General features: G+C 39.7%; 1 protein-coding gene across 1 annotated transcript in view; it reads left to right on the top strand.

Annotated features, from left to right (window-relative positions):
* Positions 1-7,022: 7,022 nt before the first annotated feature.
* FCHO2 (FCH and mu domain containing endocytic adaptor 2) overlaps positions 7,023-25,895 on the top strand; it is a 126,038-nt gene continuing 107,165 nt past the window's right edge. Inside the window, exon 1 of the mRNA XM_070357584.1 lies at positions 7,023-7,176. Coding sequence (XP_070213685.1) covers positions 7,144-7,176 — 33 coding nt within the window. The 5' untranslated portion in view covers positions 7,023-7,143. The remainder of the gene's footprint in view (positions 7,177-25,895) is intronic.

Here is a 25,895-nt window from a genome sequence, read left to right on the forward strand (position 1 = left end):
AGGAAATGTCAACCCACTCCAGCATTCTTGTCTGGAAAACCCCACGGACAGAGAAGTCTGGTGGCTACGGCCCATGGGGCTGCAAAGAGTCTGACGCAACTTAGTGACTGAACACACACACGCGCTATTGCTCTTGCATCAGATACTGCAATATTTTTAAGAGTCAAGGAGAGCTTCCTGATTATAGTCTAATTTGTATTCACTCATAACTAGAGAAGTTGAGCCCTACCAAAAGAAGTAAATACTGAAACAAGAATGCCTCTTGGTCAGCCCTTTCAAACTTGATAATTTAAATTCTAGGAAGTTGACCAATGAGGTCTCAATTTGTTTTTAGACAATTAAGGGCACAGTTAGATAACCTAAAAGGCATTGCCTGGCTATGTGCCAGCCTTCTAGGTATTCACGGGCTCAAGGAGGATGATAATCATCACAGGCAAAGATAAATCCTGTGGGGGCACAAACCACTTTCACTAAGGTACTGTTACCGGACTCATTTGCAGGGAGTGCTGCATTTTCCTGTTCAAGCCAAGAGTCAGTTAGGTTCTTTTCCTGGCCCGAAATAAAAAGTTGTTCTAAATTCCAGAGATCACCCCCTCTAAGCAATGTCCTGGGAGATATGGGTGACATCATTATTTTGCAGGCCATTGAGATCCTTTGTAAAGGGAAGAAGAGAAGGTTTCATGTTTAGTTAAAATATGAAATCTTTATCTTGCAACTTGTGTGGAAGCAGTCTACATTGATGTCAGCTATTTCTTTTCTTAGTCAATTTGATTTGAAGGTGTACAGCATTTACACAGGAGCAGATGGCAGGAAGAGTATTCAGCTAGGAGATGTATATCCAGAGTTCAAATTCTTGATGTTTGGTTGTCATTTGGGTAGTGAAGAAAGCCTGGTGTAGTCCCTTCCAGAGAAATTTGAGGGCAGTCTTTGCTCTTAGGGATTCAAAAATAGAAGGGTGGAAGAAAACTGGAAATGTTAGTTTGGAGAGTTGTCATCAGATATTTGAGGAAACTACAAGAGTTCAGGTTTTTTTTCAGATATCTTCTCAGGTTTCAGCTGGGACAACAGTGAATATTTCTGGCAGTACTGAACAATCCCTTGGTTTTAGGAGGCATTCCCAAAGAAGGTGCAAAAGACATTACCATGCCAAGATCTCAGAGTTACTCCCAAAGATGGCCAAAATAAAGACTTAGATAATGACCAAAAAGAAGATGACAGCTGTCCCAGGGAGAGAAAGGATCAATAACCACTGGGTCTGGTTTTGGAAAGGAGGGGATAACATGACATTATATCTTCCTTTCTCATTTGGACCTACACACTGAAATCTAAGGAGAGCTGACTCTGGTAAGAATTCTCACACTTAGCCAACTTTTGCTGGCTTTCCCAGGACTCCATCTGCGGGCTTTGGTATTTACCAGAATTTGGCAAAGTTCTCCATTAATTTTATATTTAGTTTTCCCTTTGATGATTATGGAAATAACAGCAATTTACCAGAAAAATCCCTTGGAGTCCCAGACAACTTTGGGAAGTGCCCAAATGGGGGCCCTCCTTTGAAGATAGATATAGGGGTGCTTGTCAGGTCATTAACTTGGCAGAGTTTTGTGTGTGGTCATGTAGTCTTTTCAGAGTGGAAAAACAATTCAGACAGAGGATGACTAGAATGAGCACTCAAAGGAGTATAGCGGGGAGAGCAGGAGTTTTGTCAGTCTTACAGTCTTTTGTTTTAGGTACCTCAAATATCTTTAATCTTTCATTAGTCTCTAACAGTGAATCTTTTAATGAAGCTATTTTTTTGGAATTATAAAGCCTTTTGGAGGCTTCTATATACAAATTAAAATAATTATTCTACTGTTTTATGTGAGAATTGTTACTTTTAAGTGCACTTTTTGAATAATCTTATCCAAGTGGGACAGTGCTCACCATGGCCGTTATATTCTAGATTGTAAATCCCCTGAGAGTTTGCAGCAGTTTGGCAGGATCTCAGGCATAGACAGAATTTAACCTGCATTTTTGTCCCGCCATATCTGGCTGCAAATGGGGTGCAATCCACATCTCTGTCCAGCCATATTTTGGGAACCCCTCCACCACCAACCTGATGGTTAGTTACCAAGTCAGATTCTCAGGAGACAAAATTCTAGATCGTCTTTGTAAGATCTTGCCAATTTTGTAGGTATTTATAGCTTTGGGACCATAGTTTTCAGATATAAAATAAATAGATTGCCAGACGGTAGCACATTCAACTTGAAACCACGCCCCATAGAGTTAACAGAAGCTAATGTCGTAAAAGAAATCCCAAGTGTGTCTTACAGAACAACAGATAAAGGAACGGTTTGTTTAAAAACTCTTCTTCTAACATGCCTTTAGTGATGAAGCTTGCTTTATGTATTCCTTTTTCTTATTCTTCTTTCTTTAATTGTATACTCTCCAAGCTTCACATAGGTTAGATAATATATTACAAGACTTTTTAACCACTTAGCTAACACCTCTAATCCATGAGGTCACTACAATGGGGGCTTAAGTTGTTTCCTAGAAACTCAGTCAGCCTGTCCAGTTCAAGTTGGCTAAAGTTGTTTGGGATCACTGACCCTAAAACTGGGCCTGTGTAGGTATTGGATGAAATGACCTTTTGATGTCAGAGGGCTGAAAAGTCCACTCTCGAATAAAGCTAATCACCTCCAATTTTGAATATGCATCCCACTAAGAAGCATGTAACCCAAATATACCTGCCCAGGAGGCTTACTACCTCACCTTTTCCCTACCTCCAATCACTTTTCCCTACACCTAAGACCACCTTGCTTCTTTATGCCATTGATATCTCAAGGCCCTTGCCTTCAGGGAGGTAGATCTGGGACTTGTTCTATCTCCTCTCTTGGCTGTCTTGTGAATAAACTCTTTCTCTGCTACAAACCTTGGCATCTCAGCATGTGGCTTGCTACAAGTCAGGCAAGTAAGCCTGGCTGGGTAACAAAGTCTGGATATAAAGGATGCCATTTCTTTAACTAGGCCTTTGGTTTTGTGGAGCTGAACTAACACCTAAGAGAGATACATGTGGTGTTGGAACCTGTGGGGTGTTTTACAGCATAACTTGTTGCACAGAAATTTTCTTGAGTCTGGTGGGAAACTTAGCATCCAACCAACCTATTCCATAAACAACTTATTGTGGAAGTTTTCTTGAGGTGGCAAGCACTGTACAATGTTTAAATGTACAATCCATAGACACCAATTTTTTAGGTTTTCTGGCTTCCAAAATCCCCATTAGCCGTAGCTTTTACTGGACCTAGTCCAGTTTTTAAACCAACCCAGTATGATCCCAGTAGGAAACCACCAACAATTCTCATGGCTCTTTGGGCTGGGGAAATGGATGAAACTAGTAAAGGAGCCCCACACTGAGATCCTCCAGCCCTCTACAAGGGCTGTGAGCCCGCAAGTACTGAGGTTACTACTGCCCAAAGCCCCCACAGGCTGAGGTCAAGGGCAGAAACCCTGGGACTCCCACACTCACATAATTTCCAAAATCCTTCTGTCACCCCAAAATTCTCCATGAAATGCACCATGACTCCAGTTTGGGTTTGTTGTTTCTTTTTAGCGGGGCTATAACATAATTGCTTGAGCCAGAGATTTAATGGTGAACAGGAGCATCCCCTGGAAGCCAACATATGGATAGCAGGTATAATTAAAGAGAGCTGCTAAGAGGGAGAAGATTCTGGAGGTGAGGGTCAACCCAAAACTGAAGGCTAAACTGTTTAGCAGCCTCTTCCTAATAGAAGATCTCCTGCCAGAGCCAAACTTGAATATTATCATTTCAGTTTTATTTTTATTACAAAAGTAGCTTATACTTTGATAAGTATCCTCAAGCCCCTCCAAATTCTTTTGAAAATATTTAAAGTAATGTGAGGAAATCAAGTCAAGTGGAACTTAAATAACGACATTTTTATAAGCGCTAAGATCTAGCACAATTAAAAGTCTGAGTTATTAAAATCAGAATGGAATTACTGAAAAGCCAAAGCCCATCCACCCCGACATTCTAATATGCTCATTCATTCATCTATTCTTGCACTGAACAGTTACTGAGTGACAATTAAGTGCTGGGTATTATAGGCAGGAGTGAGTGGAACACTGTTGTTATCTACGTATTTAATACATTCAGAATGTGTTTGGATAAGTGAGGCTTAAGTGTGTGGGGCACAAATACTTTAAGGCATGAGTGAGGCTACCGGCTCAGGGCCTTATCTACACTCTGCATCCTTGGAAATTTCACTTGATGTCAGAATGTGGTTAATGCTATCCACATTCTTCTACTACACCATCTTGTCTGAAGATTAGTGACCTTAATCACTATTCACTGTAAAGTCCCACAATTTAAATACCAGGCGATTATAGCATATGGTTTTTTGAGCCTGATGAATTTTGTATCAATAGATACCCAAAATATATAGAAGATTTCTCTTCATGGCCTCTGATATACATGGGAACAGTGTGAAGAGTACGAAGTGGAAGTCAGTGTACCTTGTGCAACTCTGAATACTGTGCAAAATTGTTGGTGTTGGAATCATAGATTGGAACAGTAAAACAAGGAAAATCTGTACTAGACACCACTTTGTTATGCAAAAAAAAAAAAAAAAACCCAAAAAAAAACAACTTTGTAATGCAAGTATTTATTGCACTCAGCTGAGAGGAAGCCTTCACAAGTTAATTTGTCTTCTGATTTACCTAACTGCTTCTGCTGCTCAGATTCTGCGTAACTCCAAAGCAGTTCTATCTCTGATATGGGCAGCTATAGCACCCACAAATTTTCACTGCATTTGGAGTTCTACCTTTTGTTTTGAAGATAAAGGGCAAGAGATCCAAAATGTTTCCTAGGAGCCTGAATAGTACTGGTCATGGGAGAGGGTACTGATAGTTAAGGGCCAGAGTTCAGCATCTGTAGGAGAGGCACTCATGTTTTTTAATAAATCTGTGATATGTAAGGTCTTTTAAAGCATGGGGTCCAGGATAAGGGCCCCTCCTGTCTAGGTCTAAGTGCCGTAGTGGTTAGTGAAACTGGGAATTTAATGCCACGTTCATCTGCAGGGTGATCTAGATGGCTGTGGGCTTCCCCGGTGGTGCCAGTGCTAAAGAACCCACGTGCCAACGCAGGAGACATAAGCGACCCAGGGTTCAGTCCCTGGGTCGGGGAAGATCCCCTGGAGGAGAGTGTGGCAACACATTCCAGTATTCTTGCCCAGAGAATCCCAAGGACAGAGGAGGCCCTCTGGGGTTGCAGAGTCCAAAAGGACTTAAGTGACTTGGTACGTGCGCGCTAGGTGGCTGAATTTTTCTTAGAATTTCTTCAGCATCAAGAAAGACAGTGCTAGAATACTGGCTTAGAGAATTATAGCAAACCTCTAAGTTTGACTTTCTTCCAAACTAGGTGTAACTGATAGTGCTATGAAGACTTTTTAAAGAAAGGAAAAAGCATATACACCAAAAAGAGGATAGTAAAGTGAACCCCATTTCCAATGCCTAGCTCCAAGACTTACCCACTGATGGTCAGTCTTCATCTATACCTCTACCCATTCCTCCTCCCTCAAAGACTCATTTTAAAGCAAATCCTAGGTGTTTTATAAGTGAAAATCGCTCAGCCGTGTCCGACTGTTTGCGACCATGGACTATACAGTCCATGAAATTCTCCAGGCCAGAATACTGGACGGGTAACCGTTCCCTTCTCCAGGGGATCTTCCCAACCCAGGGATTGAACCCAGGTCTCCCACATTGCAGGCGGATTTTTTACCAGCTGAACCACGAGGGAAGCCCAAGAATACTGGAGTGGGGAGCCCATCCCTTCTTCAGCGGATTTCCCAGTCCCTGGAATCCAACCAGGGTCTCCTGCATTGCAGGCGGACTCTTTACCAACTGAGCTACCAGGGAAGCCTAGATGTCTTATAATATCCTATTTATTTCTGTAAGATATAATCACAATACCATTATCCAATGATTCCTACTTAACTACCCTTCACAGCAACATCCTTGTGAAAAGCACTGTCTGGTTCTTACTTTGAGGATGTAAATTATTTGCCATGAAGAAATAGTGGTGTAGTGTTCCGCATGTTTGAAGTCACAAGATCTGAAGAGGTGTGCCATGAATGTACAGTTAAAGTTACACTAAATCTGTTTGTCCGGCTTGGCTTCAACAACTGCATATTTTGGACCTAACTGACCTGGTTTAATTTTTTTCCCCTTACCCTCTGGAAAGCACGGCGTGGGAAGGAGATTTGGTGTCTGTGTTAAATGCCGAGGCGTGTTTGAACTTGTTTCTTTTTCCAAAACGTACAAGTTGCTGAGCGAACCATGGACTTATGTGAACAAGTGCTGCAAGAAAAAAATAAAAGAGACAAAACTGGCTGAGTTAGGAAAAATCGTCGGCTTTGGGTCACGTTCTTGCAGTCGGCAGTCCCGGCCGGTTTGCTCCGGGCGTGCTGCAGGTCAGCGGCCTCGGACTGGGTGCCTGGGTCTCGGGCAGCTCTCTGGCTCCAGGGCGTTTCCTCCTTTTCCGGCCTCGGAAAGTTTTGTTTTGGTTCTTAATTCCCTATCAAGGAAAGGCACCCTGTTGACCATTTCTCAGAGTCTCCTCCGGTTGGCCAGAAGCCAAGTTTCCCCCGTCCCAGTTGGCCCCAACTTGGGTCCCTCTCCGAGATCCTCGAAAGCTCAGGAAGCGAGTCTTCTGAGGAGGGAGAGAGAAGGCAGCCTGGCGGTGGGTTCCACTGTTTCTGGCCGACCCTTCTCTTCGCTCCGTCCCTATGCCGGTACCCATCGCACAGCGAAGGGGGCGGGCAGTCTCCCGGGTGATGCTCCGGGGCCGGGTTAGCCACCATTCCAAAAAGAATACTCATTCTCCGACGCGCCAGCGCTGGGCAGAGAGGAAGAGGACGAAAAGCCCGGGAATGGGGCCTAGGGCGCATGCGCAACCCAGCCTGGGCGTTTGAAGGCTCGCCCCGCGGCGGCAGCCGCTAGGTGGCGCATGCGCCCTGGAGGGTGCGGGCAGGTCTCCGGGAAGAAGGCGGCGGCTGCAGCGAAAGGCGGGGGCGCCGTGGGGGCCGGGCCCGTGTTTACGGAGCGGCGGGAGGGCGCGGACACGGAACCCGGCGCGGCGTCGGCAGCGGCACGATGGTCATGGCGCATTTCGTTGAGAATTTCTGGGTAAGAGAAGGATGTTGGACATGGTGTGGGTTTCGGAGGCCGAGAGTTTCTCCGCCTGACCTCGGCCTGCGGGCGCTTCGGGCGGTGGCGGCGGCTCCGCGGTCAGGGCCGGCGTCCTCGGACCTCCGCCTGCTGCGTCCCGCCTGGACGAAGCCCGTCGAGTGACGACGGGTCGTCGGCCGCGCCGACTCGCGGGCTCGCCGCCCCGGCGGGGGGCGGGGGCTGTCAGCGCGGCCCCTCAGCCCGCGGCGGGGACGCCGAGGGGCCGCCCGCCGCCCGTGCGGGGACAAAGCGCCGGATGGGGCGGGAGACGGGAGCCGGCCCCGCCGGAGACTCCCGGCGCCGGGCGCGCTGCGCGGTTCGGACGCGGACGACGGGCCCGCAGCGCGGCCACCCCGGCTGCGCGCTGCCGGCGAGTGCGGCCCGGAGCCGGGCGGGGAGGCTCGCCTCCCTCCCGCCCCGCAGGCCCCCATCTTAGCCCTTCGGCCCCCCACCATTTCCCCACGAATTCCCATGCGGACTTGGGCTGGATCAGCATTTCCTCTCGGCCTCGCAGCTCGACTCGTTGGTCTGCGCCCAGGACTTTGCCTCTGGGCCTGTTCACAAAGCGTACAAAAGTTGAATTTAGTGTAACTGGATTCCTTGAGCTTGAATGCACCCATACTTCCCCTTGTTCCCTGGGCTCCTTCGCCTTCCTCATTCTTTCCACACCTCTCTTCTAAATTCAGTATTGGTTTTAGGTGGTTCGCTGAGAGTGACTTCCCAGTCTCCCAGTGGAGTGTTTTTCTGCAGTTACTGTTTGTTGTATTGGGGAGTAGAGTTCCGCCGTGTACAGGAGAGGAACATGTGTGTGTACTTAGGTGTCTCAGGAATCCCATTTTATGGCTTGACAGTTGCAAGAGGTACAATTCTATTTTAGTTAAGATGTAGAAATATTTAAAGTGGTACGCATAAAGTGAATAAGGAATGTCTTAAATTCTTAGTTTCTAATTGTTTCACTCACGGGTTTGCTTAGTAATCAAATCAGTTCATAATTATTTGTCTTGAATGTTCCTTGTTTTCCACAAGCGACACAAATCCTAGACGTCAGCTTTGTTTTTTTTTAAATAGCTTTATTGAGGTACAGCTCACCCACCATACAACTCATTTAACAATTCAAGGATTTTTCGTATATTCATAGAGCTGTGCAGACGTCAACGACGCTTTATTGAGGTGTAATTCACCTGCCATACAACCCATTTAAATGAACAATTCAAGGTTTTTCATATGTTCATAGAGTTGTGCAGACGTCAACCATGCTTTTAGAATAATTTCTTCATCTAAGGAAGGATCCCAGTGTTTATTAGCAGTCATCTTACCTTACCATGTAGATTTGTAGTCATCTTTCCTTACCATGTAGATTTGTCTACGCTGGGCATAATAATATAAATGGGTTCATACACGTGGTCCTTTATGACTAACTTCTTTCATTAACATGTTTCCAGGATTCACCCAGGCTGTAGCATGCAACAGTAGTTAATTCTATTTAATGGTCAGTGTTCGTGGGGGGGTGTGTGTGTGTGTGTGTGTGTGTGTGTATCGTATTTAGCCATTCATCAGTGTTAGAGATTTGTTTGGTTGTGCTTTTTGGCTGTTATGAATAATGCTGCTGTGAACATTTTTGTACAAGTGTTTATGTGGGCACATGTCTTCATTTCATTTGGGAGTCGAATTGCTGGGTCATATGGTAACTCTGTGTTGAACATTTTGAGGAACAGCCAAACATTTTCCAAAATAGTTGCACCATTTTACAATCCCACTAACAATGTCTGAGGGTTCCAGTTTTTTCACATGCTGGACTACACTGGTTGTTATCTGTCTTTTATTGTAGTGGATGGGTGTGAAGTAATATCTCATTGTAGTTTTGGTTTGCAGATAACATGATTTTGTAAGTATTATTTCCCATTGTTGGGGTTGTCTTTTTCACTCTCTTGATAGTGTCCTTTGAAGCATGTAAGTTTTTAATTTTGATGAAGTTGGATTTGTCTAATTTTTCTGTTATCTGTTATGCTTTGGTTGTCATATCTGAGACGTCTTTCCTAATCCAGGATCACAGAGGTCTACTTCTGTGTTATTTCTGTGGGTTTTATATGACGTTTTAGTTCTTACACATAGGCCTGTGATCCATTTGAAGTTAGTCTTTGTGTGCAGCTCTGGGAAGAGGTACACCTTTATTCTTTGCATGTGGGTTTAGTTGTCCCAGCATTATTTAAAAGACTCTTCTTTTTCCATTGGATAGGTTTGGCACTCTTGTCAAAAATCAATTAGCAATAGATACATGAGTTTTATTTCTGGATTTTCATTGGTGTCTCTATCCTTAGGTTAGTACCACACTGTTTTGATTACTGTCGCTTTTTAGTAAGTTTGAAATGTGGAAGTGCGAGTGCTCCAACTTCATTTTTCTTTTTCAACATTATTTTGGCTCTTCTGGGTCCCTTGATTTTCGATACAGCCTACTGATTTTAGATACAGCCTATTGATTTTAGACTTCAGTTTTTACGTGGACAGTTTGTGAAACTTCTGTAAGGATTGTCTGAAATTTGACGTTCTTAGAGGTGTTTTTGTTTTTTGTTTTTTTTTTTGATGCATAATTGTGTTTTTGAAGTTTGATAACTGCACATTAACATTTAAAAGTTACGTTTTGTTTTTTGTCCATGATTTTGAACATAGCCTTTTGGGGATGTGTTTGGCTATCTTATGAATAATGTTTTGTGAACATTTTTGTGCAGATTTTTGTGTGCCCCTTGTTTTCCCTCTTCGTCGAGGCGTGGGGATAAATTTGGGTATCTGAAATCTAGAGGGAATCTCCAGTCTATGTTTTAGTGTATGTTTAGTGTTTGTTTTCACTTCCAATATTGTGCACATATTCTTAAAATAGACTGCATTTGATTTTACCTCCAAGCCTGGTTGTGGCTGAACGTGCTAAATTGGCTCTTAAAAAGCTCCAAAGAATGATAAATGAACTGGAAAACCCTGAGAACTAAATAACTTCTCAAAATTCTTAGCTGTCTATTTAGACAACTTAAAAATTTGCATATTTCAGAATCATTATAAAATAATTTCTTAAAGTAGAGAATTTATTTCTCTATTCAATTTCACGTTTCTCCCCTAATGTTTAAAGTGGCACTGTCAAAACAGAATAAAACTTGTCAAAGTGAGGTAATGGGAAACTTTAAAGCTTTAGGTTTCTAACCAAACCTATTAATTGTTTTTTTCCCTACATATAAAAAGACATATCTTTTTGTTGTGGCATTTTGTTAGAGGAAAATTTGAATCATTCAAACTCTCTTCAAGTTCATTTGAAAGCAATACATCCTGCCTTTTTCTTTATAGTTTTTTTCTTAACTAAAACTATATGCTATGTTACATATTCCTTTATTTAATACTAACCTTTGAAGAGAAAAATATATACAAAACTTCCTACGCAACAGGTGTTTGGTTGCTGATAAGTCAGTTTTTGCCACAGAGTATAGTGCTGCAAAGATAATCAAGTAGAAAATGTTTTTCTATTAAAATTAGACGGCAAGAATAATTTGATAACATATCCACAGTTACTTTTAGTATATAAAAGCAGTTGTTAGCCCTTCAAAAGATTATTTAACTTTTTAAAAAAAGTTACTGACAAATATCACAGTAAAGAAGTGTCTCCAAATGCTGCTTCTTTCTCAGAGTGCAGTACTAGTTTTTAGTACTCTTGAGATTATAGATGTCCACTTTACATTATAGTGATTAAAATGGTGATTTATATTTTTTATAAAGCCCAAATTATTTTAATTCAGGAGTTAAAAGGTTTTTTATTTTTAAGAGGTAGCTGCTGCTGCTGCTAAGTCGCTTCAGTCATGTCCGACTCTGTGCGACCCCATAGACGGCGGCCAACCTAATAAGGGAAAAAAACAAGTACAATATAACATGATTTAAATAGGTCTCATTTTACATAGTGATCCCGATCTATATAAGATATAAAGCATTCTCCCAAAGACAGCAAGTATTTTTTAGCATACATTACATTGTAATAAAATGACATTTTTACTTAGGTAACTTTTTTCAAAGATCTCCATTCAGCATATCAAGAATGAATGAATAACAATTATCTTAGATATTTTTGTTCTGAATCTTTCTTTTGGCTGCAGCAGGTCTTAGCTGTGGCACGTGGGGTCTTTACTTGTGACATGTGCGCTCTAGTTCCCTGACCAGGGATCGAAGCCCAGGCTGCTGCACTGGGAACTCGAAGTCTTAGCCACTAGACCACCAGGGAAGTCCCTGTTCTGAAGTTTTCTTCCTTTTGTTTTCTTTTCCTTTAGTGCTTAACTAGTTAAGAAGTCTCAAGTCATTTATCTGCTGATTTCACTGGTATTGGAGTGCTTTACTTTTAAATAAATTCAGAGCACCTGGTTATACAGTGCTCTCTGGTTATCCTTGGGGGATTGTTTCCGGGACCAATACCAAAATCTACATAATGCCCCGGTCCCCCCTGTAAAAGGCATAGAATGCTGTATAGCCCAAATTTGATCTGTCATTACATGGATAAACTGGGAGGATTAAAATTAAAAAAAAAAAAAATCTGGAGTTGCTATTAATAGGACTATGGAATGCAAACTATTATTATGTTTTTGCTTGGTTATTTAATCTAAATTTAGTACACGTTCTTTGGGGTTATTTATCCTTATGAAAAATTTGAAATACGTATTTTTAGAAAATTAGTACGCATTCTTTGGGGTTATTTATCCATATGAAAGATTTAAAATATACATTTTTAGAAAATTAGTTGACCATAGAAACGCAGAATATAGACTGTTACTTGAAATTTACAAATATTGTAGTTGGATCTGATCCCATCAGATGATATACAAAAATTTTTAAAGGATGTACGTTTGTATATTTGCATATATATGTTAATTAACATATTTGCATGTTTTAGTATTTAGCAGGTGCAAAAGGGAATGTAGTATAAGATCTCCCTCATTTTATCCACCCACCAAGATCTCCCAAAAGGCAATTCACTGTTACCAATTTCTTATGTAGCTTTCCAGAGGTAACGTATGTATATACAAGCAAAGAGCATATATGTTAAAATGTGTCATTATATGTTAGCCAGTTATCTATGCCCAAACTATTTTCAACTGCAACAGGCTATGAAAACTCAAACTACAGGTTCATCTATCTTGGTTCAAGTAGACTTGTCAGGTAGATATTATATAATTATTTTAGATGAAACTGAATTCTTTGTCAGTCCCTTAGGTTTTTTTCTGGGAGGGAGGTGGAGTGGAAGGCTGGTTTATTTTTTGTTTTTGCCTTTATTGTTGAAGTTGAGAAATTGTTACTGGTTTAGTCTCTTTTTACTAAATTTGCTAAGAAATATAGTCTGCATTTACTAAGAAATTGTTACTGATTTAGTTCAATTTAGGGGAAGGATTTTAGAGAATTGGTACAGAGTGATAAAAATCTGCTGTCTGGGTTCTTTTCCAGCCCTACAGACTGAATCTTAATTGTTGGACTCCTTTGAGAACTACTTAAATTGTTTGGACAAAGGCATGGCAGAGCGGTGTGCCTTGTGGCGTCCTGCAGTTTGATTAGCATAAGCCCTTTGGAAATACATTGTTGTTGTTTAGTCCCTAAGTCGTCTGTCCAACTCTTTTGTGGCCCCATGGGCTGTAGCCCACCAGGCTCCTCTGTCCATGGGATTTCCCAGGCAAGAATACTGGAGTGGATTGCCATTTCCTTCCCCAGGGGATCTTCCCAACCTGGGGATGGAACCCGCATCTCCTCATCTCCTACATTGGCAGGCGGATTCTTTACCACTGAGCCCCCTGCGAAGCCCTTGGAAATACACACACACACACACACACACACGTATGTTTTGGGAGGAGAGCAAGTAATTTTTTGAGTCAGAGGGTATCTTCTCAGATTATCCATCCTGATTTTATAATTGTGGAATAATTTAACAGAAGCACACTGGGAAGTCTTTCTAGGAATACAATGCAAGGAAAATTATGCAGAAAGGGGAATTAGGACTTATCTTTACATTTATCTAGTGTGGAAAAATTAAGATATTTGAATTGGAAGAATTTTAGTAGAAATCTAGCGCATAGGGATAAGCAAAAATTGGTCAGATGTGAGGAAAAACAAAAGCCAGGCAGTAATGGAGACCTATAATTACAGTTGACCCTTGAGTAATATGAGGTTTAGGAGCGCTCCTCTGCATTGTTGATGCTTCCTATCCACGGTTCTCTATGGTGGGACTCTGAGTCCTTGGATTTAACAAGCCCCTGATCGTGTAGTAGTACTGTAGTAGTTACTGTTGAAACATGTAAGTGGTCCTGCACAGTTCAAACCTAAGTTGTTCAGGGTTCCTCTGTGTATCTACTGGTAAAGAGGCTAGAGAACATGGCTGCAGTGGCCAGAGGCAGAGAGGATTAAATTGAGAAGTGATTAGTGAACGGTGTGATGAAATTGAGGCACAGAATTCCATCATTTCCATTACATGCTCCGTGATGGAATAGCAGGAGTAAAATGTATGGAAAATATGACAAGCATGTTTGCTTGACTTGAGGGAAAAAATAGGAAGGTACAATACAAGTAATGCAAATTAGTGGCTGCTGCAACCTTAGATAAGAAGTGTTAGCTACTAGTTGCTTAATAGCCAGTGACTGGCTCATATCATGAACTCCCGTATTGCAAAATTCAGACTTAAAGTGATGAATATAGGGAAAACCACTAGACCATTCAGGTATGACCTAAATCAAATCCCTTATGAGTATACAGGGGAAGTAACAAATAGATTCAAGAGATTAGATCTGATAGAGTGCCTGAAGAACTGTGGACAGAGGTTTGTAACATTTTACAGGAGGCAGTGATCAAAATCATCCCCAAGAAAAAGAAATGCAAAAAGGCAAAATGGTTGTCTGAGGAGGCCTTACAAATAGCTGAGAAAAGAAGAGAAGTGAAAGGCAAAAGAGAAAAGGGAAAGATGCGTCCATCTGAATGCAGAGTTCCAGAGAATAGCAAAGAGAGATAAAAAAGCCCAAGTGAACTATGCAAAGAAATAGAGGAAAACAGTAGAATGGGAAAGACTAAAGATCTCTTCAAGAAAATTAGAGATACCAAGGGAACATTTCATGCAAAGATAGGCACAGTAAAGTACAGAAAGGATATGAACCTAACAAAAGCAGAAGACATTTAGAAGAGGTGGCACGAATACACTGAATCTTAATGATCCACGCAGAGAACCACAATGCTGTGATCACTCACCTAGAGCCAGACATCCTGGAGTGTGAAGTCAAGTGGGCCTTGGCAAGCGTCACTACAAACAAAGCTAGTGGAGGTGATGAGATGCTGTGATAGTGCTGCACTCAATACGCCAGAAAATTTGGAAAACTCAGCAGTGGCCACAGGACTGGAAAATGTCAGTTTTCATTCCAGTCCCAAAGAAGGACAATGCCAAAGAATGTTCAAACGAATGCACAATTGCACTCACTTCACATGCTAGCGAAGTAATGCTCAAAATCCTTTAAGCTAGGCTTCAGCAGTATGTTAACTGAGACCTTCCAGATGTTCAAGCTAGATTTAGAAAAACAAGAGGAACCAGAGATCAAGTTGCCAACATCCCTTGGATCATAGAAAAGCAAGAGAATTCCAGAAAAACATCTGCTTCATTGACTACTCTTAAAGCCTTTGACTGTGTGGATCACACCAAACTGTGGAAAATTCTTGAAGAGATGGGAATACCAGACCACCAATACCTCCTGTGAAAATTATATTCAGGTCAAGAAGCAGTAGTTAGAACTGGACATGGGACAACATACTGGTTCCAAATTGAGAAAGGATTACATCAAGGCTGTATATTGTCACCCTGCTTATTTAACTTATATGCAGAGGACATCACGCAAAATGCTGGGCTGGATGTAGCACAAGCAGGAGTCAGGATTACTGGGAGAAATATCAGTAACCTCAGGTATGCAATTGACACCACCCTTATGGCAGAAAGTGAAGAGGAATAAAGAGCCTCTTGATGAAGGTGAAAGAGGAGAGTGAAAAAGCTGGCTTAACACTCAACATTAAAAAAACTAACATTGTGGCATTTGGTCCCATCACTTCATGACAAATAGATGGGGAAACAATGGAAACAGTGAGAGACTTATTTTCCTGGGCTTCAAAATCACTGTGGATGGTGACTGCAGCCATGAAATGAAAAGACACTTGCTCCTTGGAAGGAAAGCTATGACAAACCTAGACAGCATATTAAAAAGCAGACACATTACTTTGCCTACACATGTCCATATAGTCAAAGCTATGGTTTTTCCAGTAGTCATGTACAGATGTGAGAGCTGGACAGTAAAAAAGACTGAGTGCCGGAAAATTGATGCCTTCGAACTGTGGTGTTGGAAAAGACTCTTGAGAGTCCCTTGGACTGCAAGGAGATCAAACCAGTCAATCCTAAAGGTAATCAACCCTAAATATTCGCTGGAAGGACTGATACTGAAGCTGAAGCTCCAATACTTGGCCCCCCTGATGTAAAGAACTGACTCATTGGAAAAAGACCTTGATGCTGGGAAGGATTGAAGGCAGGAGGAAAAGGGGACGACAGAGGACGAGATGGTTGGATGGCATCACCAACTCAATGGACGTGAGTTTGAGCAAACTCTGGGAGATAGTGAAGGACAGGGAAGCCTGGCATGCTGCAGTCTATGGGGTTGCAAAGAGCAGGACACGACTGAGTGACTGAATAACAACAGACAGACAGTGAAGATGTTTTTCCTTTTTTTGGGGGGTGTGTGTGTGTTTTCCTTTTTGTTTATAGCTTATTATATGATAGTTAGAAGACATAACAAAGTAAAAATTACCTATAGCCTTTTGTTCCAAGATTTTCTTTGGAAATACAAAATTCTTAGCGAGTTCTATATACTTCTGTATCTTGATAGCTTCAAATGATACTAACATCAAAGCACTTTTCTCGTGATTAAGTATTCTTTGAAAATATTTTCAGTATAGGTTTCATGGAACAGATAAGATGTAATTTTTAGCATTCTCCTTTTGGACATTTAGGTTACTTTCAGTTTTTGTTTTTTTCCATTCATGAATTACGAGGATTGGTGATTTAAATCACCAATCAATGTGAATGAAATGCCAGATTAAGAAGGTAGCCTTGTGTGTCTTTCCAAGCATAGATTGAGAAGTTTTTAAAAAAGCTGAAATTGTTTTATTTTTCATTTTGAAAGTAATGAAAACAAATTTATATACAGAATACTACAGAAAATTTGAAATATAAAACAGTAAGAGAATTAGCTCAAAACTATTTGCTTCTGCTGTTTTTGTTGTATCTGTAAAATATTTTTTTATATGGCTTAAGGATTTAACTAACTGGAAGAGCTGAGTTGTAATTTAAAAGATATGGGAGGAGTATTTGAGGGGTGAGAAAATGATTTTTTTTTTTAAGTAATAAGATTTGTTTCTTTCAACCAGTCAACAGATGTGTTTGAGTAACTACTGTTCTGACTGCTGAGCAGTACTCATTCTACATTTTAATCACTGTTTTCTGCTTTAACAATATCTTGCCAAGAGCTCTACATAATAGTTTTAGTGATCTTGTGTGAAAATTTTAATATGTAGAGGTTATAACTTGTGGTTGAAGTCCTGTTTACCTGTAGAAAAACTGTGCATGTATTCTTTTTTTCGTAGTGGTTTTCAAGGCAAAAAAGAAATGGCCCTGGAGGGCCATCATTGCATATTTGTTGAATTCCTATCAAAAATATCTAGAAAATTCCTCACTAGAGGGGCCATTCTTCAAAGCAAAAAAAAAAAAAAAAATCTTCAGAATTAGTTTAATGTTTCATCATGTTTTTCAGAGAAGACAGAGTAAAATGAGATGATATCAAACACAAATTAATGTTATGTTTTGCAGTGATTTGTCCTAGGTTACCTGTTAAATGTCAGTAAGAGCTAGAGTGAAGGGAGAATGTAGAAAGGTTGGAAATGATGATATTTATTCATTTCTGCAGCAGTTTAGAGTGGAGAGGGAACTTAGGCAGGATATTGCTGTCCACGTGACGGTGCCTCCTGATCCTGTTCTCCTTCCAGAAAAAAAGTTTGATTAAAAAGGAAACTAGGTAAAATCAACTTTTTAATGAATAGCCTGATTATCTAGCATGCACTCTTAATCTTTTGCCTATTTTCTCATTCTTTGACTTCCCCAAAGTGAAGAATATCCAGGTTTTTAATTTTAGTGTTTAATATACGGTTGCCCTTAAAAGTTCTTTGAAGGAGAAGTATCAAAGCCCAGTTAAAATCTATAGGATTTACAGTTTTGTGCTTTTTCATTATTACTTTCCATAGCTCTCTAAAACCCAGATATGTAGACAGTTCTACTTTCATTAAGATAGGAGTTTCATAGCATCATTAATACAGTGCACATTTTTCTTCAGATGGAAATACTTTGTATTTTGATTGTATTTTGTAACTATTAAAAAAATAAAAGTGTATAGTTAAGAGATCAGCCAGAAAAGTGAATGTTTTGAATTGCCAAAATAGCTTTGATGACTTAAAGATTTTAACTTGAAATTTCAAGGCTATCTCACTTGTAGACTGTATATTGTATGCTTAGTCACTCAGTCGTGTCCGACTCTTTGCGACCCTGTGGACTATAGCCCACCAGGCTCCTCTGTCCATGGGTTTTCCAGGCAAGAATACTGGAGTGGGTTAGCATTCCCTTCTCCAGGCGATCTTCTTAACCCAGGGATCAAACCCAGTTCTACATTCCAGGCGTATTCTTTAGCGACTGAGCCACCTGGGAAGCCCCAAGACTCTATATTAGACCAGAAAAAAATCTGAACATTTTTAGTGACTTGGTGGCCTTTTTATTTAGTTATCTTTTCAGCTAAATTCACTTAAATTGATGATTTAGATGTAAAACAATATGCATAAATTATCTCATTTTTATATTAAAAAGAAGCATGTTTTTGTATGTATGCAGAGGAGGAATCTGCACTGATACAAATCAAACTGTTAATTTCAGGAATCTTACTTCAATTAGCGTATTTAGAAGAAATGATAGGTGGTCTTCTCTTAAAGGATCTGTTAAAAAAAAAAGCAGGTTCCAGAAAAACATCTATTTCTGCTTTATTGACTATGCCAAAGCCTTTGACTATGTGGCTCACGATAAACTGGAAAATTCTGAAAGAGATGGGAATACCAAACCATCTGATCTGCCTCGTGAGAAATCTGTATGCAGGTCAAAAAGCAACAGTTAGAACTGGACATGGAACAACAGACTGGTTCCAAATAGGAAAAGGAGTATGTCAAGGCTGTATATTGTCACCCTGCTTATTTAACTTATATATGCAGAGTACATCATGAGAAATGCTGGGCTGGATGAAGCACAAGCTGGGATTGAAATTGCCAGGAGAAACATCAATAACCTCAGATATGCAAATGACACCAGCCTCATGGCAGAAAGTGAAGAACTAAAGAGATTCTTGATGAAAGTGAAAGAGGAGAGTGAAAAAGTTGGCTTAAAGCGCAACATTTAGAAAACAAAAGATCATGGCATCTCGTCCCATCACTTCATGGCAAATAGATGGGGAAACCGTGGAAACAGTGGCAGATTTTATTTTGGGAGCTCCAAAATCACTGCAGATGGTGACTGCGGCCATGAAATTAAAAGAGTCTTACTTCTTGGAAGGAAAGTTATGACCAACCTAGACAGCATAAAAAAAACAGAGATATTACTTTGCTAACAAAGGTCCATCTAGTCAAAGCTATGGTTTTTCCGGTGGTCATGTATGGATGTGAGAGTTGGACAATAAAGAAAGCTGAGTGCTGAATAATTGATGCTTTTGAACTGTGGTGTTGGAGAAGACTCTTGAGAGTCCCTTGGACTGCAAGCAGATCCAACCAGTCCATCCTAAAGGAGATCAGTCCTGAGTGTTCATTGGAAGGACTGATCTTGAAGCTGAAACTCCAATACTTTGGCCACCTGATGCGAAGAGCTGACTCATTTGAAAAGACCCTGATTCTGGGAAAGATTGACGGCAGGAGGAGAAGAGGGCGACAGAGGATGAGATGGTTGGATGGCATCACCAACTCAATGGACATGATTTTGGGTAAACTCCGGGAGTTGGTGATGGACAGGGAGGCCTGGCATGCTGCAGTCCATGGGATCACAAAGAATTGGACATGACTGAGCGACTGAACTGAACTGAAAGGATCTGTATGATTCTGGACTTCCGTCTTTAAAGGATGATGAAACTTTGTCCCACTTCATATTAGGAATTATTAAAAAGATTTTTACACCTGTTTGTACTGGATTATGACAAAATTTTATTTACCTTGGGCACTTTCAGGGGGACTTTCTATGAAAATGCTACCTCTTTGCAATGTACATTGAGATTGGCAGAGAAAAGATTCTTAGTCTGAGCCTTCATTGTAATTGTCCTTCTTGGATCAGCAATGGTGTTAGTAGCTGTTCTTGCCAGTTAATACTGAAAATTTCCCTGCTAGAATTGATTATCAATAATGTTGATAAACTGTTATTTAGTTGGGCTTCACTGGTGGTTCAGGTCATAAAGAATCTGCCTGCAATGTGGGAGACTGGGGTTTGATTCCTGGATTGGGAAGATCTGGAGAAAGGAATGGGTACCCACTCTAGTATTCTTGCCTGGAGAACTTCATGGACAGAGGAGCCTGGCTGGCTACAGTCAATGGGGTCACAAAGAGTCCGACACGACTGAGCTTCTTTCACTTCACTTTGTTATTTAGTTTTTTAGACAACTTTATTGAAGTATATTTTGTGTACCATAGTTTTTCATTTGAAATATACAGTTTCATTGTTTTGGTAGTGTTCACAGATATTTGTAAACCATCATCACAGTCAAATTTAAATTACCTCAAAAAGAAATCCTGTACCTTTTATCAACCCCATCTCATCCTCACCCCACCTCGAGAAACACACTAATCTACTTTCTGTTTCTCTCTTCTGGCCTTAAATAAAGTGGAATCGTATAGTCTTTTGTGACTGGTTTCTTTCTCTTAGCATAATGTTTTCAAGGTTCATCAATATTATAGCATGTATCAGTATTTCATTTCTTTTGTAGCTGAATCATATTCCAGCACATGGGTATATCACATTGCTTATCCATTTGTTAGTTGATGGACGTTTGGGTTGTTTCCATCTTTTGATTATTATGAATAATGCTACTCTAAAATTACAAACATTATAAGCATTTGATATACATTAGTGTACTGATTTGTTTTTGTGGACATAGGTATTTTCTTATGTGTTGATTGAACTAATGACAAAGACACAGTGAAGGAAGGAGAAGGTGGGATGGATTGACAAGTAGCATGGAAACATATCCATTACCACATGTAAAACAGACAGCCAGAGGGAATTTGCTGTGTGACGGAGCTCAAACCCGCTTTCTGACAGCCTAGAGGGGTGGGATGAGGTGGGAGGTAGGTGGAGGAAGGGTCAAGATGGAGGGGACATATGTGTATCTATGGCTGATTCATGTTGATAATATGGTGGAAACCAACAAAATATTATAAAGCAATTATCCTCTAATTATAAATAAATTTTAAAAAACAATTGAAAATAAAGCTCATCACTGATGAGTACCTTCTCTTAAAAACTTAGCTGTTTGGATTTGAATTTCTTTCTGGTGTTCTAAAATTGATTGCAGTAGTGGTGCGGTAGTGGTGTTATGACTCTGTAAATATACTAACATTTTTTGCATTGTATACTTTGAAAATTTTGTATCATGTGAATTATATCACAATAAAATTGTTACTAAAAAAGAATAAAACTTTGAGGAGAAGGAAAAAACTGGCTGTTGATAATCAAGATTTTATATCAACAATTGTAACATACCTGGGAGAAAATTGCATTTTCAAACTGCTTATCACCATAGCTTTTAACTCTACTGCTTCTGTATTAAAGACTTGACTTGTTTATTAGAAAGTTAATCTATGCTCATTATTCCAGTTTCCAGAAATAATTTGCTGTTAATACATTCTTTTTGTATGCATATATGCAACCTTTTGGATTTCCTGGATGGCTCAGTAGTAAAGAATCGCCTGCCAGTGCAGGAGATCTGGGTTCAATCCATGGGGCAGGAAGATTCCCTGGAAGAGTAAATGGCAACTCGCTGCAATATTCATGCCTGGGAAATCCAAGCACAGAGGAGTCTGGCAGGCTACACAGTCCAGAGGGTTGCAGAGTCATACACGATTTAGTGACTGACTGTGCATGTGTGCAACCTGTTAATTTTTTCAGTGAAAATCAAATTCTACATGTACTGTTTTACACCTTTTTAGAAAAAAGTTTTACTGGAGCATATTTTATATATCATAAAATCTACCCAATATAAGTGTGTGAGTCATTGATTTTTAGTAACTTTACTGAATGGTGCAGCCATTATCAATTTTAGAACATGTTTATCCTCCCAGAGATTAGATTATGCCCGCTTAACAGTTAATGCTCTTTTCTACCCTCAACTCTGTAGATTTGCCTGTTCTTACATTTTGTATAAACGGAATCATACAATATATAGTCTCTTGTGTCTGGCTTTCACTTAGTAAGTGTTTATGAGGTTAATCCATAAGGCCTTATGTGTCAGTGTTTGTCACTTTTTATTGCTGATTTGTATTCCATTGTGTGATGCTACCTCATTTTGTCTCTCCATTCATCAATTTGAGACATTTAGGTTGTTCCCAACATTAGATTATTTTTGCTTTTATGAATAATTGCATCATGCTTTTTTTTCCTCACTTATATTACATATATCTGGGCAGATTTAAGAGATTAATACTAAAAATTCGACTGCAAGTTTTTAATGCAATTAAAAAACACTATATTTCATTGTAGGATATGCTGTCGTTTAACCAGTAATGTTAATGAATGTTTTTGAGTTGTTCTGTTTTTTCACAGTTATAAACAGAACTGCGGTGAATATTTTTCCACATTTATCTTTGTATGTGTGTTTTTGCAGTATAGATTTCTAACTGTGGAATTGCTGGACAAAGGGTATGAAAATGTCCAGTTTTAGTGAAATACTGAAGACCAGAAAACACCTTTAGTTATAATTCTACTTGATGATAAAACTGTTGTCTATTTGCTTGTACATTTGTGTATTTGTAGTTAGCTAAGAAAAAGCAAGCTCTGCTTGCTTGAGTTAACAGAATACGTTAAGATAAATTTTTTTGTGTGTCAAAAAAAACATATCACCAAAGGGAAACGGTGCTCGATGGGGATAAATTAGGAGTTTGGGATTAACATGTACATACTACTGCATATAAAATAATCAACAAGGGCCTACTGTATAGCACTGGGAACTTTATTCAGTATTCTGTAATAACCTATATGGGAAAATAACCTGAAAAAGAATGTGTATATGTGTATGTGTAACCGAGTCACTTTGCTGTACACCTGAAACTAACACAGCATTGTAATCAATTATACCCCAATATAAAAGAAAAATGAATGTAAAGGAAATGATAGGAACGTATCCACTTCAAGGTCTAAGATGATAAAATGGATATGTAATTCAGAAATACTTCCTGTTATTTTACTTGTCTTTGAATTAGAATAAAAACATTGGCAGCTATTAAAAGATGAATTAGAACTTGCATGGAAGTACTTGTAGTTTTAAGAAAACTGGTTAATCTCAAATGGTGACAGAATTATGAGTTAGGATTGCTAGTTTCAAGAGTAGTCTTCCCCATCTCCCCACAATTTCCAAATGTTTTTTCAGGTGAAGTTACTGAAGCCACGTGTGTCTAGACATGAGCTCCAGTGCTCTGTCTCCCACTGTATTTTTCACCTGTATATAGATATGTGTATGCTTAATACACTGTCGTTTCTTATCAAAAACTATAAAGTCGGTTTTGATAAGGTAATAGTAGGCTTGGGTTCTTTTTTGGTACTTACCTTTGAATATTTTTCTTTAAGATAATGTATATTTGTGTCTGTGTGTGTGTGTGTGTGGAGATAGAGCCATTTGAAAGTATTACAATTTTTGCTTAGTTTTAACAAAGAAAAGTTAATGATCCATTAAGTATTTGTATTAACAGGTTTGTGAAATTAAGAAAACAGTGCCTAGAATCGGGCGTTTTTACATTTAGAACGTCAAATGAGTGAGTGGGCTTCCCAGGTGGCTCGGTGGGTAAAGAACCTGCCTGCAATGCAAGACAAACCAGAGATATGGGTTCAGTTCCTGGGTGGGGAAGATACCCTGAAGGAGAGCAAGGCAACCCACTCCAGTATTCTTGCCTGGAGAGTCCTGTGGACAGAGGAGTCTGGTGGTCGATAGTCCATAGGTTGCAAAGAGTTGGACACGACTGAACACAGCATAGCACCAGCTTCTTTCTAATTTGAATATGCATAATGAATATGCATAACACACATTGGGAACCTGACTTAGAATTACGTGCCAGTGAAAACTGGTAGTTGTCAGGGAAGAATTTTGGGGACTGAGAGCTCCAGACTATGGATTTTATGATTTTAGATTTCAGATTTGTTTTTTTTTCAGGGTTCATGACTATATTAAGGGAGTTGCTGGATAGTTTAATTATTTGTAGTTTCTGCAGTATATTCAAGTAATGGAATAAATCCCTTGGAGATTTCAGGTCCTTGATTATTTTGTCTGTAATTTTATTTACTAATCTTCATGTTGTTTTTTTTTTGCTTGCTATAGACTAGAGATAATGGTTACCTCAGAGAATATTTTGGCTGGAATAAATTTGCATGAAAAACCCAGAGAAAGTAAAGAACTAAAGTTAGATCATAGTTTATTTTAAACGTGAAAAATTATAGAAGCAAAAATGGATGTGTTTAGATTTATAGGAGAACTGGAGAAAGAAATGGCACCCCACTCCAGTACTCTTGCCTGGAAAATCCCATGGATGGAGGAGCCTGATAGTCTGCAGTCCATGGGTTCGCACAGAGTCAGACACGACTGAAGTGACTTAGTAGCAGCAGCAGCAGATTTATAGGAGACTCTAGTTTTATATCCTTGATAAAATGGAAATGGATGTTCAGTATGCTAGGGATACTATTTGTATTATCTCATTACATATATTTTAATTTTTTGTATGTGTAACAGTCTGGTTACTTGCTATACTAGCTGACAGGTTTATTAGGAATCACTTCAACATAGCCGGAAGTTTCTATAATATGTTTCCTGTTTTTGTTGAACTGTGGAAAACTAAGTCTCAGATTGCATAATACTTTTGCTTTTGGCATTGCTTTCTATTTCCAACAAATACATTCAGTTCTTTTTATTATCACTAAGTGAAGTGAAGTCGCTCAGTCGTGTCCGATTCTTTGCAACCACATGGACTGTAGCCTACCAGGCTCCTCCTTCCATGCGATTTTCCAGGCAAGAATACTGGAGTGGGTTGCCATTTCCTTCTCCAGGAGATCTTCCCGACCCAGGGACTTAATCACTAAAGAAAAACTAAAACTGCTGATTGTAAAAAGAGTTGTTGAACTTAGTTTTTTTTTTGAACTTAGTTTATACTCTTTCATTTCACCCATAAAATTTCTGTTTCTAATGTTTTCTTTGTTATTACTTGCTAATTTAAATCTGTATTGGATTAAATGGCTCTAAGATTTTCTAGGGTTGTACAGTAGTCTGGTTCTGTTAATTTTCCATTAGTTGAGGTCATGGGGTTGCAAAGAGTCAGACACAACTGAGCGACTTAACACACAGCCAGTAGTCTGTTACTGCTCTTTTATTAAGATTTTACCTCCTTTCTGATATCTCAAGTTAAATTTACTGAAAGACTTACGTTAGCGATTATAAAGTGTTCTGTGGTGTTTAGTGCTTATGTGATTAGTAAATGCTGTTTTGACTCAAAAATCAAGATTTAGTTATTTTAAAGTATAGACTCTGAGTTAAATAATCAGGAATACCTCAATATAGGTAAAGGGATTGACATGAAATTTGGTAATGGTCCATGTTTATCTTTCCTAAATTCAGTTCAGTTCAGTTCTGTTGCTCAGTTGTGTCCGACTCTTTGTGACCCCATGCACTACAGCACGCCAGGCTTCCCTGTCCATCACCAACTCCCGGAGCTTGCTCAAACTCATACCCATTGAGTTGGTGATGCCATCCAACCATCTCATCCTCTCTCATCCCCTTCTCATCCTGTCTTCAATCTTTCCAAGCATCTGGGTCTTTTCTAATGAGTCAGCATCAGATGGCAAAAGTACTGGAGTTTCAGCTTCATCATCAGTCCTCCAGTGAATATTCAGGACTGATTTCCTTTAGGATTGACTGGTTTGAGTCCAAGAGGCTCTCAAGAGTCTTCTCCAACACCACAGTTCAAAAGCATCAGTTCTTCAGCCCTCAGGCTTTTTTATGGTCCAACTCTCACATCCATATATGACTACTGGAAAAACCATTGCTTTGACTATGCGGACCTCTGTCGGCAAAGTAATATCTCTGCTTTTTAATATACTGTCTAGGTTGGTCTTAGCTTTTCTTCCAAGGAGCAAGCCTCTTTTAATTTCATGGCTGCAGTCACCATCTGCAGTGATTTTGGACCCCAAGAAAATAAAGTCCTAAATTACACTGTGTTTATTTTTTTAAATTTCAAATGTGTTTCATTAATATATCCTTAATAGTAATTATAGAGTGTGTTTATGTATGTTGTGTATATATGTGTATACAATGTACACTTTAACA

This window comes from Bos mutus, chromosome 20 (assembly GCF_027580195.1).
Source record: "Bos mutus isolate GX-2022 chromosome 20, NWIPB_WYAK_1.1, whole genome shotgun sequence".
Taxonomy (NCBI): domain Eukaryota; kingdom Metazoa; phylum Chordata; class Mammalia; order Artiodactyla; family Bovidae; genus Bos; species Bos mutus.